Here is a 15,378-nt window from a genome sequence, read left to right as displayed (position 1 = left end):
GACACCAGATGTATAATACAATGAATCCTTTGAATAGGAAGAAATACGAGAGAGTGGACACCCGCTCATCATGGACGAAGAGGATAATGAGGGGCGTGTCGCGGCAAACGCCAGAGACAAGACTCGGGACGCGTAACGCGTTCTTGTCCGCTCCGCCTGCAAATTGACGGGCGTCTACTTTAACCGTGACGCGCCTCGCCTCACTCGCAACAAGGCTCTCGAGCCGCCCCATCCATGTCCTGCTACCGACATCCGTCCCTCTTTATCCTCATCTGCCTCAGAACTTAGATTCGAGCCTTAGAGGAACAACGCGACCTATGTCCACTTTCGCTCGGGCTATCACACGACAGTTTTCAGCAGCGAGACCAGCGCGAACAACACTCTTTCGTCCCGCTCGCATTCCCCATGTCGCAACATACCATGGCCAGTGGTACGACAGTCGTCCAGAACAGCCCCCACCACTTGAGGTTGAGCGTGTGGTGACACCTTGTCTATATGACGTTCTCAATGTTCCGCGGGATGCTACCAAGGAGCAAATCAAGGTGCGTGCCACCCATCGCTTCGGTTTCACAAACACGCCTGACGAATGATACAGGAGCAATATCGAAAGGTAATCCGACTTCACCACTGAAACCATCCGACCTAACGCGCTCTCATATAGCTCATGTGGAAATATCACCCCGACGTCGCAGGCGGCCAGCGCAACCCGCAGATGTTTCAAATCGTGACAGACGCGTACGATGCACTTTTAGACGACAACTGGAGGTGCGTTCTTGGCTATCGTCCATCAATCATCCTCTCATTCAGAAAAACATCGCGTAGGGCGCGCTACGACGCCGACCTCGCTCTCTTCGAAAAAGTGCTCAATGACGGCATCACCCGCGTCGCGCACGACATCACCCAGCGCTCGCTCGACCGTATCCGGAACGAAGTCGCCCACCTCGGCGGAAAAATGAACATGAACGACCTCGTGCTCGCGCAGCGCGCCATCGGCGACTGGCTCGAAGCCACCGACGTCATCCCGATCGCCACCAAAGAGTGGCTGCACCGCAAATACCCCGCCGTGAAAGGAAAGGAGCCGCAAAACCCAGGCTTGTACGCGTTCCCGCCTGCGTGGGCGCATGCGCTCGAGAATCCGTGGCAGAACGAGAGATTAATGAAGACCGTCCTCGACAATATCATGCGGCGCTTCGACGACGAGACGTGGGACCGTGTTACTCGCGACCCCGCCTCGGGATACATGTATCCTCTACCCTCGGAGTCGTGGTGCCGCGCGGTCGGGCTTCCCGAGAAGGAGCTCAGCAACTTCAGCATGATGGCGAAGCTCGTGGCCGACCCATCGGTGCTCGATAGCTTGCGGCACGACAGAGAGGTAACGTTGGAGGAGTACCCAGATTCGATTGATTGGGATGTCCTCCAGTCGGAGAATTACCGGAGGCTGAGGACAGGAAGCAGGGCAGGATCGTCCAATGAGGAGGTGCCCAAGGGTGAGGGGAAGGTGTCGATCAAATTCATGGTGAGCAGTGTGATATGGCTCGCTATGGGAGCGGCGGGGTTGGCGACTGTTGGTGGCCTTTGGGCTGGGTATAAGTTCGTTTACAAGTGCGTCTCCTTTCGTGTCGTGGGTAATCTCTGAGCTGATCTTCAACGTCACAGACCCCTGAAAGTGCGTATAAAGAAAGCATTGGGAGACGAGACGCTGGAAGACGCGATGGTGGACGGCGCCACGCCCATCGAAGAAGAGCGTCGCGAAGAGACTCCAACCCAGTTGTCGTCATAACCCTCGCATATCTCGCCAGTGTCGCCCAGTTCGCCGAGTCGCTAGTTCCAAGGCGGTTCATTTCCCGTACCTCTACGTTGCTGGTGGTATCAGCGTTCGCGCAGGCCGAAGTCTTCCCAAATCCAAGGGAGCTGTCATACATCTTCAAGCCGACCTCAGCACATTCGACGCTTCGCAATCTGACGGATGTGCATCTCAGGATAGAGTGCTTGGATAACATAGAGAACCATGTCGTACAAGTGCTGTTACGATATTATCACGAAATACAGCTAATTTCTGGACTAGAACCCGTTCTCTCTGGCTGTAAATCACTGAGCGGCATAGGTGTGCAGCTTATACCATCAGCCAATTTATCGACTGCCATAAATTGTGGTATTAGGTCTGCCGAGGGAGACTAGATCGAAGACGAGAAAGAATAGTCCTTCGGTTTCTCGTCCATGCGTATGGGACGACAGAGAGACTTCTGTAAATCCACCAGGCCGGCGGTCTGCTGAGGGCGCTTAAACTCATGGTTCTCGAGCGGTTTACCGGTTATGCGTGGCTTCGACGGTACTTGCACGCAAACTCCCTTTGTGCAACTTATCGGAACAGTTTCTCATTTCTGAACCAGGATTTATCAGCTCCGACACCCCGCAAGTGATTTACAATAACAATTTCGGAAAGAAGTATGGTACTTACTTTATCATGATCCACTGCAGATTGCTTCAATCGCCGTCACGATTTGGTCGCAACTGTTCGAGGGTTCTCGATGGCCAGCCTACTTCAACTTTCTGGACTCGTGTTCGTTATCTTTGACCAGTAAGGCCAGTGGGAAAGGAATGAACTGAAGGCTCAAGCCCTATGACCATGCATTCGCATGCGGCCCGAGTTTGATAATCCCTGTCAACTCAAAAAAACGCCATCTTTACCATCGTCAGGTTCGCTCTCTCATCCGGCTTTTCCCGTCGCTAACAAGTTTCAAGCGTGCCTTAGAAAGAAAGTCGTGCAGGGCACTACACCCATTACTTGCCAAGGAGTAGTGTTCTCGCAGACTATTTTGTACTTGGTTTCTGACGGACCTCTGGCTTCCACCTGCTCACTCTCATGATGCATAACCATGGTCACTAAGCCCCTATGATAGAAAGTCACAGCGACGATATAGGGTTGGAGCTGTCACAAGCCGATTACGGGAAACTTCTGACAGGTGTCATAAAAACACATAATACGAGACCAGGGACGATGCGTTCGGCCGTTCGGTTGTTCGCTTACCATCACGACTCCAATCTCCGGGGGCATCCATAAAAAGCCTTGATGGCGGCCAGATGAAGTCGGAGCCGCAAGGTGGTACATTCCGTGCTTGATCCGCGATACGACCTGCCACCCTGTGTGACAGAAGCCGACTTGTGTCCCGGGGCGGTGGTAGCGAGAAGCTGTAGGGAACGGAATCGTAAGTTGACCGCCGCCGAATCGGACTCAGGTATCTCTCATTGTGTCGAGAGAAGGTCATGGGACGGTCCTCAAGAATATGATCGAAGGACATGGAGCACGTAGCGGCTTGTGAGCGGCTGCCGTATTGCTTATTATCATGTTGACGCTACCCCACCCGTGACGAGTCTCTTTTGCTCCCTTCTGCTCTGAAGCTTCACCTCTTTCTCGCTCACCACTCAACGTCCGGGGGTGCAATGTCACTGAATGTGCCAGACTCGCATGCTCACCTGCGGCCGAAGAAATCTGCTAGTTCTTTGTCGTCAGCCTTCAAACTCTCAGCTAATTTCGGTCCGAGGAAAGTAAAGAGCTTGCTGTCCTTCGATACGGGTGCAAACAAGAACCTATCCACTGTCGCTGCTATCACTCTCAAACCTGTGCAAAGTTCTAGCGCTGAGTTTCAAATAAAGGTTATTGTCCTCGAGCTCGGCAACAATCTATTCCTGGGGAAAGAAGGTGGCCCCGGTCGAAAGTGCGCTATGGACAACGGGTTTTTCCCATCTTTTGCTTGGTGTCAAAGTGGCTCGCGCACCGTCAAACCGTACCATGCCAGGTTATGGGTAGAAGACGACCCCCCAGAGGTAAGCAGCGGAGTCAGACGAACTAGGCGTACAGGATTCTCATAAATTTCATCCTCGCAGCCGCGACTCTACATTCAAAACCTCGATGATCACTATGGGACTTGGATCTTCAGAGGCGTATCCTCTCAGGACGAAAAGGACTTCTTGCCTCACGGGTGCGAAACGCGAGACTTGCCTAGAAAACATACCATGATTTCACTAGCCGGCGTGCAGCTCTCTACAGCCGAGGTCAAGTCCGGGGACATCATTGTACGTCATTGTCTCCTCATTGACGCATCGTGCTAGTATCATATATGAGATGCTGAACTATCGCCTGTAGCAGCTTGGCGTTCAAAAGAAAATGCCTGATCTGTCATGGGGAAGCAGCACGAGTTACTTGCCCGTCTGCGCCCGTGTAACACTCACAATTAAGAGGAGATGAACGAGCGATAGTCAGCCAATGTCAGCAAAGGCGACGATGTATAGTAATAATCGTGTCTGTAATTTCTTAGAGGGCGCCAGGCCACAACTTAAGACCATACACTACTCTAGCACATATCGCTCTTGACTCTTCTACTTCGCCTCGCATATCTATCGTAAGGGGGGCGCGGAGAGTCGACTTTGATGTCCGTGGTTAGCTCGATCATGTATACTATGTCTTGACCCTCGGGCGAAGGAGAGCGCTCAGCGGGTTCATGCTCGCATGTCTGAGCTATGAGTCTCGCGTTGAGAATAGAAATCAGTGGCTCGATCACACTGTGACGTCTGAATCAGTATAGGGGGAAAACTCGAGGACTATATCTTACATGATGCCGAGAAGCCAAAACGTTGTCTGTAAGCGACAGTTAGCATGCTTCTTTGAATTAGTGCTGGTATGGCACCTACCCAATGAAGTATGGCCAAGAGGAGATTGAGGAGTCGCAGCACTAAACATGCCATCAGTTCCGTCCCTCAGACGGTACTATTGGCAACTCACCTAGCGTCGCCTACATTTTCATACATGAGCGGATGTGCACTATTCTTGAGCGTAAGACTAACTCACCAGCAATAGCCATCCTCCTTGAGAGCGGAGAGCACCAAGGATCTGCGTGTTCACGGTCCGAGGCATATCCATAGCGTTAATCAAAACCAGAATTGCAGCGTAGACATCAAAGCAGAGCTGACAACGATAATAAGAGTTAGCAAAGAACCATAGCAAAACTAGTTCGGAGCAAACCTGGACTGAATAAATACCGATGATATACCGGCTGTAGTCCACTACATAGCACGAGTCAATCCCTGCGTCGGGAATCCACTTGATTTCGGCTGTGGTTCACAAAACATTCAGTGATAAACCGGCAGAACGCATGGCTCGCTTACTAAATCCATAAACAGAATTCAGTACCATCAGGACGATGTTGCAACAGAAGGCGACCACCGCTCCGCTAAGCAATAAAGCCAAGGTTCCAGGCCTTCTGTTCCACAACAAGAAGACAGTGACGACCGCAGAGACTGTTATACGTGTTCAATTTCTCCTTCAAAACCCATATGACAGTTGACAGGCTCACGATTTCCAAGAGAATCGGCGACAACGTAGAGGATACTGGCAGATATCTCGAGATTTTGGCATCTAGAAGAAATAGCATCAGTCATGAAATCCGCAGCGCCGAGTCAAGACGAGTAACTGTTGCTAGCCGATTAGCATTCGTCCGGATGAGGCTGAAACTCATACGCTTACCATTTTGTCAGTCAAAGGCCGTGGTGAGAATAGCCCTGTGAACAGTTTCTGTCGTAGATATCCCATGAAAGATGATTGGGTGGACATACCTATCAAGTACGGCGACAGCGAAAACAACACGCCGACCCTATTCCATATGAACGCGCAGCGGTAGGCGAGATTATCCATCTTGCGGATCGCCTTCAGCTCCCTGGTGAACATGAGGAACCCGTCCCAGACCAGCACCGTGAAGCCAACCACTACCACGTCGTCAGCAACTCAGCCACCTTCACACCTACGCCTACTCACATAAAAGACATCGAAAGAGAAAGAGAGCGTGCGAAACCTCGGCCGGCGAATGGTATAGATGTGGCATCACGGTAGTGTTCATGATGAGACCACCGAGTCCTGGAGTAGCATGAGACTCCCCACAGTGATGGTACGGGGTGATCCAGGCGGAGGTGCAAAGTCGTCTGCGCCGCCTGCCATGGAGACTAATATAGCGTCTCCAGAGTCTTCCCACCCAGCGCGCAACCGGGAAAATAGGCTGGGTTGCGTACGTAAAAGAAGCAACAGTCTCGAGGACACATGCAATCAGTTCTCCCGCGCATATCGGGTTGGTGGTCTCCGCTTTCCCCTCGCGAATGAAAAAAAACTCACGTTCTCGATCTCGAGCCAGCCGTCTGACTCCTGTGGCAAAATCATTTTCATGCGCGTATGCACGAGTACAATGAGCGTTCCCAGGCCTCTCGTGCTTCAAACGCGCAGGTCGCTATACATGGGATCAGAAGCCGAGGCTGTGAGCTGATGCTTGATGTTACTTAGTGATAAGCTTCCTTATAGGATGTTCATCAACGGACCTGCGAAGTTAGCGCAACACAAGGGCTGTCGTAACGTATGTTGGTGGGACAACCACCAAGAGATAGGCTGTGACACAGGAGAACAGTCGATAGGCTTGTCATGTTTGTGCCGTTGAATGTTCATGTGAGGTTCGACCGTGTTGAATACCGTAGCAACGGGACTATGAGTCTCCCCACCCGAGAACTCCGCAGTTTGGATTCAAAGTCTACGGAGGTTTACGAGCGTTAATTGATATTGGATCAGAAGTCACGATCTACCTTGATAGTGGTCGAAAATGCGTAAAATCTTGTGACTTGAAATGAGCGTGGCCATTGTATAGTTAAAGACTTGGTCAGAGACACCAGAGAAGACAAGAAGCACGCAGAGCTTTTCCCCTTCGTTCACCATATAAGTCCAAGTGATTTTGACGAAAGCAGATACTAAGCTAGGGTGATGTGTTCTAGGTTTGAACTTAAACACTCACCGACCGTCGCCGCTGAAGCTTAAGCGCTGATCGAAGGTGCGTCGTGAAGGCGATGGTTGCCCCTAACGAAAAACGCGTGTGCGCCGGCCCTAAACTCAACGCGCCAGCCCGTCGCGCCTATTCGCGTCCTAGATTCTTTACACCCCGGCCGCTGCTAGGCGCCTCTGTAACATCTCGTATAATTACTAGGAAACACAAAGAAAATATGCACCTATTTTACTTCCCCATATCAAATGGAAACTTGAAGCCCGCTTTCCCGCATTCCTAACATACTGTTCGAACTTCGCGAGCGACCCATCTCAAGCCTCGGATGGCACCAACAACATGCATCACATTAACAAACTACAGGTGAAACAACGCAAGATATACAATATGGGATGAGACAGACGACGCCCTGGATGGGTGGCTGGATTCGAAACGCATACATGTACCGATTCAACTAGCTAGCTCAAGAAAATCGGAGATATGACTACGAAGACGCAAGAAATGAGATCAGGACAGACGGAGGAGGATGACGGGAGATTCGAAGACAAATGAGTAATGACTCCACAAAGCCTGAAGGAGGGATATCGATTAATGGAAACCCCCTGTTTTGCCCCAATGCAGCCCCAAAGCCCAAAGACGAGAGAAAAGAAATGATGAAGAACGAACGACATAATGCCCCGGAACCGGGAAGCGAGAACGGAAACGAGATGCGTGTCTAAATCGAAGAATGGATGAGCGACTCAAAAACGGAAGGCGCGATGTATGCGTGAACGCGTGCAAAGGATAACGAGGACAATGGGTAATGTAGTGGCGTGTCTTTTGGTGAGAGATTCTTCCACATGAATATCTCCGGAAACAAATATGCCAGGTGTTTGCGAAGGCATGCAAAGATAAAGGTGCAAGATGACAACAGCAATTAAGGTCAATCGCTTCGGAAGAAGATGGGGTGCGACGGCCGCAGTCGACAGGAGACGTGCCGGGCCAGCGCTGGTATATTTGAGCATCAGTGGTAAGATGAATCACAAAAGGTAGACCAACCGAGTGAGCCGCGACCCCGGACGACCCAAGCGTCCGTCCGCCACCAGGGTACAGTCCTCCCGTTCTTGAACCCTCATTCAACTTCGGGGTTTCCCTTGCCGGCGCAACACAGCAAGCGCCTCATCAACTCTATCAAGTCCTAGCTTGAGCGATACGAGTGGTAGTATCGGCTCTGCGTGAGACGTCTGAGCACCGAAAAGCGCGCACGAGTCGAGTTTGGGGCACTTACCATGGTCCCGTAACCAATCCTCCAAGAAAAGCCTGAGCGGCCTCAACAAGCTCGCCTCAACGCTCTCGATACTGCTTGTATCCCTCACTCCAGTCTGCCATATTGTCATCAGCTCAACATGTTCTACGCGCATACACGCACACACTCACCCGGTTGTCGACATCCCTCTGCACAATCACGTAATACAAGCTCAGACTCTCCGCGATCCGCGACGGCTCGAGGCTCTCCTCCAGATCAGCCGCGCAGCTCACGTTCACCAGATAGTCGTCCGGGATCGTTCTGAACAACACGGGCCCGAACGCCTGCAGGAGTAAAGGGGATGCAAACGGGTTCTTCGCCTTCGCGTTCACGCTTCGTGACGATGAAGTCTTGCGCGAGCCGGGTGATGCTAGGCCCGGCCTCGTCGGAGAGCCATCGGGGCTACTGCTCCCTTCTCCCCCTCCTCCAGGTAGTGGAGGTGGCGGAGGAGAGTGGCCGTCGCTCACGCCTGAGCGTGGCGACCCCATCGATCCACTAGACCCACTCGAGGCAACCGACCTTGGAGACCCATTCGCGGCGTCTGTAACCGCACCTCCACCGTTAACACGCCCACTTCCTTCCCGCTCAAGCGCATCTAGCACCGCCTCCTTCACGAGCCCAATCGCGGCAGCCCGCATCTGCGGGATCGCGCTCTCGCTCGTAAGCTCAAGGAGAATCTCGAGTCTGAGCGTCGGTGGCGCGAGCCAAAGCAGCAAAGAGAAGGTGCGCAGCGTGACGTGCCGGATAAACGGGTCTGTGTGTGTCGATGCGAGCGACGGGAGGACGGTCGACAGGGAAGAAACGATATCCACGGGTAGCTCGGCCCGCGGAAGGGAGGCCGGCACGGATGGAAGACCGCCGTTGTTGTTTGGGTGAGCAGACGTTTTAGATGAAGGCGAGAAGGCATGTGAAGGGGGCCGGGCCGGGCCGAATACGGCAGTCGGAGTGGTCGCACTCATGTGGTCAGAAGATGTAAGCTGGGACAAGGCGCGAAGGCGCGAGAGTGAGGAGAGGAGGAGAAAAAGGGATTCGTCGAGAGCTAGATTCATCTGAATGGAAGTGAGCAGCAGGCTGTGGATGTTGTGTAGTAGAGGGATGGGTGGTGGTAGTGGTACCGGCGAGTGTGCGAGGTAAATGAGCTGCGAGAAAGCTGGGGTAGGTGATATCATTCCCGGTGTGATACCGATTACAGAAAGAGCGTTCTGTAGGCGATGGATGTTTCGTTAGCATACACACACCTAGAGTTCTGATTTTTTTTTTGCTAAAGGTGAGGTCACTCACGATGACTTGCAACATTGCCCTATGGCCTTCTTCCCAATCAGGCTCTACTGCGGACGTAACAATGAGTCTCGAAAAGTGCTGCTCGAACAACCTCGCCGCGAGCGACGCGCGAATGCTCCGTACGCACGCACGCACGGTCGTATCCGCGAGGGTGCTGAGGCATATCTGTCAAACGCAAAAACGTAAATAGCCGAGAACACCGATGGGTAAAGAAGATGGCATACCTTCGTCTTGGCGGCGTCATCAGGAGTACCCGAGGTTTCGACCCACCGGAAGAGGGTCGTGATGAGAGTGGAGATCTCCCGGAGGAGCCGTCGACCATCTGCTTTGACCTCAACATGGCCGACGGTGGAAATAAGAAGCTCGAGGTTGGCCATGACGGGTTGAAGGATGCCGTAAGCCGAAGTTCGGCGGATCCGAGAGCGTGGTAGTGCTATAACATCATCGCGTTAATGAGAATGAGCAGACGTGAAAGGAGGGCATACCTCTAGCACATAGTATAACAAGGTGGATAATCTGAGTGACAGGAGCTGAGGTCCCATCCGTATCCTCCTCGTCGTAGTCAATGGCAGACTGCAAATACTCCACGACTTCCTGGATGATGACAACGATCTCCCTTGGGTCGACCTGGTCCGCTATGAGCGTGACGAGGTCGACAGTACCCATGCGCGTACACGGGAGAATCTCGGGTATAACTGCGAAGGCATCCTGATGAATGTGCCGTGTTAACATGACTTTCGCCGAGGTGAAAGATGGTACGGCGCGAACACGTACGAGAAATTCGATGCCATCGTGCTGTGCTAGTGCACGGTATATGTCCTCGAGTTGTATGAGAGGGTTCTTGTCGTTGACTGCAGCCTTGACAAGCTCTGTGAGCCTCTGAATGGTTTCCTGTGTGAAATGGGTGTGAGTCAGATGAAGACACGTCAATGAAATTGGTGATACAGACTTCATTATCAAGATCGGTGTCGTCCTGGCTGAGAGCGGCGAGAAGAGGGCGGGAAGTGGACATGACAGAAGTGAGTTATTTTGTTTAGGTTGGGGAGAGAGACAGCATCTGGATATACGTGTATCACAGGGCTGGCACTGCGGTGGAGGTAACGGAGATGTGGTAGGGATGCCTCCGCCCGATCTGGACACGACCAGCAGCGAGCCAATCCGCAACACATCGGACCGCGGTGATCTTAACCCGATGCACAGGCTCACGTGGCTACGACTTCCCACAGTTATAGATCTTATCTGATAAAGGCACAGATGGGGCACAGCCGATCGGTAGCCGTTCCGAACTTGTTCCAGCACGTCCAAGCGTTGCTCATCCTCCCCGCATTCGTCGCGACCCATCACCCACTTCTTGTCCGATATATGCTATTTTGAACAGGCGAAGCGCTCTAGTGATTCAAGGAGCTTGTTAACCAATGGGAATGGGACAAAAACAGTAGCGAATGGATAAGGTGGTCGTTGACCCGGCCCAGTGGTACGTCGTTCATCGAATCAGATCTGGTCTGGATGTCAGCATCTGGTCGCTCGTCATCGCTATATATTCACCCATACCATGACTCTGTCCAGACGACTTCGCTCGCACCCGACAGCTAAAGTCCTCGGTCAACACCCACCGTCGACGCGCGACAACCCTCGATTGTGGCCCGTTTCGCTATAATCGACATCATCTGGAGTTGAACGTTCATTCATAGCCCCTGGATCTCTGCAGGCATTCCGTCGAACCTCCAACTCAAAACCAACTTAGATCGAAGCTCTCCCGGTCCGAACTCGTAACCATGGGCAACCCGAAAGACCGTCTGCTCGCCGTGCAGTCCGCCTTCACCTATATCCGCCCCGCCGCCGAGAACCCCGTCGACGCTTTCTGCCTCCCCGACGGCGCCCACGTGCACATCCACACCCCCTCTTCTCTCCCGGACAGTATTCCAGAGACGCATATACGTATCAATGATGTCCCCACCGCGTTTTGGAGCACCCTCACGCGTAAAGCTGCCCTTGTCCTGTCTGGTGTTGGCACACCACACGAACCCACCGCGTCTCATGTTCCCGCGTTTCCCGTGGTCGAACTGAACGCCGCACCCCGTTCTCAGTCGATCTCGATCCCGGACACCTGGGCACTCGTCTATGCCCTGCATATCCTTTTACACGAGCAAGAGACCATTCCAGCTGTCCTCGGCCCCAGCATCCGGAATCAAGCCCAACTCACCGAGTACCTCCTCCGCTCCGGTCTTGCGCGCCGCGCCCAACCGCGCGCCAAAGACTCAGATGAGCAAGTCCTGTTCCTAATGCGCGCAACATTCTGGCAAGGGGCAGGCACAACCGGGTATCACACCCGCGGTTGGATCCCGCCCTCGCCGTCCTCGCCCTCGTTCAGCGACAGCGCCACCGCCAGCGGCACGCACGCGTACCCGCCCTTTCCCTTCGTGCCCTCCTTCACACGCACGGACACCGTTATCGCGTCGCACCCCTTGCGCCCGACCAAGCCTGCGCCGGGCGAGGTGATGTACCGCAAGTGGTGCCCTGGGGTCGAGCCTGCGGGTGCTATGCTCGAGTTCGCGCACTTTGATCTTGGTTCTAGCGTGGATGAAGAGACGGCGCATTTTAGGGCATTCCACAAGTGGCATAACGATCCGAGGGTGAATAAGGGGTGGAATGAGCAAGGGAGCAAGGAGCATCATCGCAGATATCTCGAGGGGCTGAATAGCAATCCCAATGTGATTCCGATGATCATGAGCTGGGACGGAGAGGTGATGGGGTATGTCGAGTTTGTGTGGATAAAGGTACGTGTTGGGTGAGATGTTTCTGCTCGTAGGAACTGACGGCAAAGAATAGGAGAACCACACCGCACCGTATGTCCCGGGTGGTGCACGCGACTACGACCGGGGAATCCACGTCCTCGTCGGCGAAAACAAGTTCCGCGGGTTTGCGCGCAGTGCGTCCGCTCTGCTACTCTCACTCGAGCGTTTATAACTAACTTTTGTACGGCTGTCTCATTGTCACGCATATACCCTGCAAATGATCGCATACACCCACCCTCGCTCGCATTCATCCCCTTGACACGTCACTGTTACAGCCCAAGCCTGGCACCGTGCCCTATTCCACTACTGCTTCCTCGCGGACCCACGCACAGATCGCGTCATCGGCGAGCCGAAGCTCGACAACCCGGCCATCCTCAAGGTCGACCTCGACAGCGCGATGCACTTCGAGACGGTACGTCCTGTCCTTTTCTCTCTTCATTTGTGTGTTCCTGGCGCTGACGTTATGCACGCAAAACACTCACAGATCTTCGACTTCCCATATAAGCGCTCGGTGCTCACGAGCCAGCCGCGCGAGCGATTCTTCCGTCTCGACCTGCTCTGATCTCCACGGACGTGTGTCTTTGTCGTCTATCAAAGGATATCTATAGCGTGCGGCTTGACGTGTGCACGCACACAGACAGTACTATCGTAAACACCCAGCCCTATTTATTAAGAAATGCCGATGTAACCGCGGACTCGGGCACCAGCGACCGTTGAAGTGGGTGCTCTTGGAGAAGATGACGACGAGATATATCGTATAGCTTGGATGAGTAGCTACGAGCACGCGCGAACACGCTATGTATTTCCAGGCTCTCCGTGGTTGTTTGATGTATACTTGGTCGGCGAGGTTCTCTTGGAGTCTATGTGTTCTCCTTTATTTATGAAGACGCTCTTGGTCCTGACCGTATTCCGTTTTTGGATGCGAACATTCAGCTAGACTGACAGTCGACGAGGAATTAGGAAGTAAGTCGAACCAAAGGGTCGTATAAAGGCTACTGAATATCATAGCTGACCTGGCATACGACGTTGCCACTTGATTACCGCAGTTTGAAGCGCGGCAACGCCAGCGAGGAGACAATTGTCAAAAATGTCCACGAGATGTAAGAAGCTCAGGTATTACAGGTATGTATTGTCGCGTATACGCACGCAAACACCACAAAAAGAATGAAAACAGTGAGCTCAGCAACGGAGAAAGGTGAAACGAGTGACAAGTATATCCGGGAAAAGAGACAAGGAACGACGATGAGGTGATTAGAATGTTGTTGGATTGGCCGTTGTCAGACCGACTGAAACCTAGACTACTAGTCTGAACCATGCAAATAGAAGTTGTGTTCGAGTGAGATGAGGATAGGTAGGGCGTTCGAGGCCATAAAAGAACGAAAGAATCAGAAAAGAAAGGAGCGACTAGAGCAAATTGGAGCAAGCTCGTGGTATCGAGGATATAACGGGACGAATGGGAAAAGATTAGGGAAGATCAGAATATATCGCGAGCCATCTGGAGTAGATCTTCCCATGGTGCGTCGGGCAAGCGGCGCTTGATTTTACGATACGGTGGGATTTTCCACCGCTCAACGCAGCTGTATTCCTTGATCTGAACCCTCGCACTCATCCCCGGCGACTGGCCGTCCGTGCTCCCAACATGCTGAAACAAAGCAAGTTTTGCTCTCGTCAGGTACATTGAAGCTGCGGTCACTACCAACTCACCAATACATCCCCTGATTGCAGGTACCCACGATCTCCAAAGCGTAAGTGGGTGACGACAGGTATTTCACGATCGTCGGAAGTGTTTCCAGTTTCGATGAATGTTTGTTCATCGTTGACGGAAACGCCTCTCATAACGAGGACGCTCCCGGTCGGGGTCATGTTCTTAATCCGAACTTTCAACTACGATTCCGGAAACTTGTTAGTAGGCACAATCACCGGCTGAATGTTATCACTGACCCATACGGCTTCGCCGTTCTGGTCGACGACTCCCTCAATATCAATCCACGCATGGAATGGGTCGATATCACCAAAATCCTCCTCACCGCTCCCTGCGTAGGGAAAGTACCCGTTTTTTTGGGTTGACGGTTGGGTGGCCCAGAAGGCGCAGCCGTCCCTTCCGAGGATGATTGGAAAGTTACGATACCGTTCCAGCTCAAGCTCCTTCGGAGGGAAGTAGAGGCTTCCTGGGATGGGGTCCAAAGAGACGTAGAGATGTTGAGGGAGCAGAGGAAATAGATCCATGGAGTCGAGTTGGTCGGAGAGGTGTGCAGAGGTGAGAAGAGCGGATGGGTGTTTATGGACTCGCAGTCGCTTTATGACCAGCCGTCCAGACTCACGGAATGCGGAGGGCGGCATGAGCTAGCCGATGTACGTAACAAGCGTTGTCGAGGGCCTGATAGCGTCGGAACGTCCGCGTCAGGCCCGACCCGAGTAGCGCCCGTCGCATCAGGTTCGTCAATTGAACGCTATCAAAATTTCGGACAAAGAACATCTGCAATGTCACCCAGGTCTCGAATCCGCTGAGTCCTGATCCAACGAAGAAAGGCGAGCAATAAGGCCAGTAAACCTAAATAACCTGAGCTAGCCAGCTCGACCCAATGCTTACATTTCACCGAACATCAAAAAATAACACATCCACACCCATCCGGTGCCCGCAGCTGCGGTGACAAGACGACGGAAGCAAAACGGCTTAACAGATCATCAACTCCAGAAGCTCGCTTAATACGTATGGGTCCATATGGACCCGTGTTTTGGGTCTAGCGAATGTTTCGCGAGAACGTTCTACGAGGTCTATCGTCTGGAGCGGTGAAATGCGCACCCATCATACTTTTTCTGTTCGCTAGAACAACCTCCTTCAAAGAAGCTACACGTGCCGTTGCCAATTGGCCGAGAACTTAGTATATTCCCTGATTCGTTGGTGCGAATAAGCAGATGTAAACCTCGAGTCTGAGAGCTAAACGATCAGAGTGAAACCGCAGCTCTAGCTATCTGGGACTCGCCTTAGACATCATGGGTCGTCCGGGCGAGCGATTAGCTGTGCACCCGACAGGGTTGCGTGAGCTTATCCAAATATCGTATATCTAAGTAAGCAGTCATATATCCATTCTCAATGCCGCACATGACGTATAACACACATTCATGTACGCTGGGAATGTCGGGGTTCGCTGAACGAGCCCGAACGTGATAGCAAGCGCACGAGGGATGGAAAAACAGAAGAAGACCT

General features: G+C 52.7%; 6 protein-coding genes across 6 annotated transcripts; 3 read left to right on the top strand and 3 right to left on the bottom strand.

Moving 5' to 3' along the window:
* Nucleotides 1–236: 236 nt before the first annotated feature.
* Nucleotides 237–2,058, top strand: CONPUDRAFT_84434 (DnaJ-domain-containing protein). Its single transcript, XM_007774509.1, has 5 exons — nucleotides 237–542; nucleotides 596–610; nucleotides 662–765; nucleotides 823–1,602; nucleotides 1,657–2,058. Exons 1-5 carry the CDS (start codon nucleotides 318–320, stop codon nucleotides 1,778–1,780), a joined length of 1,248 nt encoding a protein of 415 aa, XP_007772699.1. The 5' UTR covers nucleotides 237–317; the 3' UTR covers nucleotides 1,781–2,058.
* Nucleotides 2,059–3,441: 1,383 nt separating this feature from the next.
* Nucleotides 3,442–4,316, top strand: CONPUDRAFT_168259 (uncharacterized protein; the record flags this gene model as incomplete). The annotated part of the gene is made up of 3 exons (XM_007774508.1): nucleotides 3,442–3,825; nucleotides 3,886–4,074; nucleotides 4,145–4,316. 3 exons carry the CDS (start codon nucleotides 3,442–3,444, stop codon nucleotides 4,244–4,246), a joined length of 675 nt encoding a protein of 224 aa, XP_007772698.1. The 3' UTR covers nucleotides 4,247–4,316.
* Nucleotides 4,298–6,564, bottom strand: CONPUDRAFT_84433 (uncharacterized protein). The gene is made up of 12 exons (XM_007774507.1): nucleotides 6,361–6,564; nucleotides 5,810–6,310; nucleotides 5,611–5,760; nucleotides 5,523–5,556; nucleotides 5,352–5,413; nucleotides 5,164–5,295; nucleotides 5,021–5,109; nucleotides 4,847–4,963; nucleotides 4,781–4,790; nucleotides 4,690–4,730; nucleotides 4,611–4,636; nucleotides 4,298–4,560 (listed from the first exon to the last, which is right to left on the bottom strand). The coding sequence occupies exons 2-12, from the start codon at nucleotides 5,889–5,891 to the stop codon at nucleotides 4,353–4,355; spliced, it is 951 nt and encodes a 316-aa protein (XP_007772697.1). The 5' UTR covers nucleotides 5,892–6,310; nucleotides 6,361–6,564; the 3' UTR covers nucleotides 4,298–4,352.
* Nucleotides 6,565–7,924: 1,360 nt separating this feature from the next.
* Nucleotides 7,925–10,387, bottom strand: CONPUDRAFT_92464 (uncharacterized protein; the record flags this gene model as incomplete). Its single annotated transcript, XM_007774506.1, has 8 exons — nucleotides 7,925–8,019; nucleotides 8,077–8,170; nucleotides 8,226–9,296; nucleotides 9,376–9,540; nucleotides 9,600–9,808; nucleotides 9,861–10,083; nucleotides 10,150–10,266; nucleotides 10,325–10,387. 8 exons carry the CDS (start codon nucleotides 10,385–10,387, stop codon nucleotides 7,925–7,927), a joined length of 2,037 nt encoding a protein of 678 aa, XP_007772696.1.
* An 851-nt stretch (nucleotides 10,388–11,238) lies between these two features.
* CONPUDRAFT_109849 (uncharacterized protein) lies at nucleotides 11,239–12,824 on the top strand. The gene is made up of 4 exons (XM_007774505.1): nucleotides 11,239–12,152; nucleotides 12,205–12,304; nucleotides 12,446–12,582; nucleotides 12,655–12,824. The coding sequence occupies exons 1-4, from the start codon at nucleotides 11,658–11,660 to the stop codon at nucleotides 12,730–12,732; spliced, it is 810 nt and encodes a 269-aa protein (XP_007772695.1). The 5' UTR covers nucleotides 11,239–11,657; the 3' UTR covers nucleotides 12,733–12,824.
* A 948-nt stretch (nucleotides 12,825–13,772) lies between these two features.
* Nucleotides 13,773–14,634, bottom strand: CONPUDRAFT_84430 (uncharacterized protein). Its single transcript, XM_007774504.1, has 2 exons — nucleotides 13,900–14,634; nucleotides 13,773–13,846 (listed from the first exon to the last, which is right to left on the bottom strand). The coding sequence occupies exon 1, from the start codon at nucleotides 14,508–14,510 to the stop codon at nucleotides 14,055–14,057; it is 456 nt and encodes a 151-aa protein (XP_007772694.1). The 5' UTR covers nucleotides 14,511–14,634; the 3' UTR covers nucleotides 13,773–13,846; nucleotides 13,900–14,054.
* Nucleotides 14,635–15,378: the final 744 nt, after the last annotated feature.

Source organism: Coniophora puteana, assembly GCF_000271625.1.
Source record: "Coniophora puteana RWD-64-598 SS2 unplaced genomic scaffold CONPUscaffold_12, whole genome shotgun sequence".
NCBI lineage: Eukaryota > Fungi > Basidiomycota > Agaricomycetes > Boletales > Coniophoraceae > Coniophora > Coniophora puteana.
The sequence above is the reverse complement of the archived record's forward strand: the minus strand, read 5'-3'. Positions and strand labels throughout refer to the sequence as shown.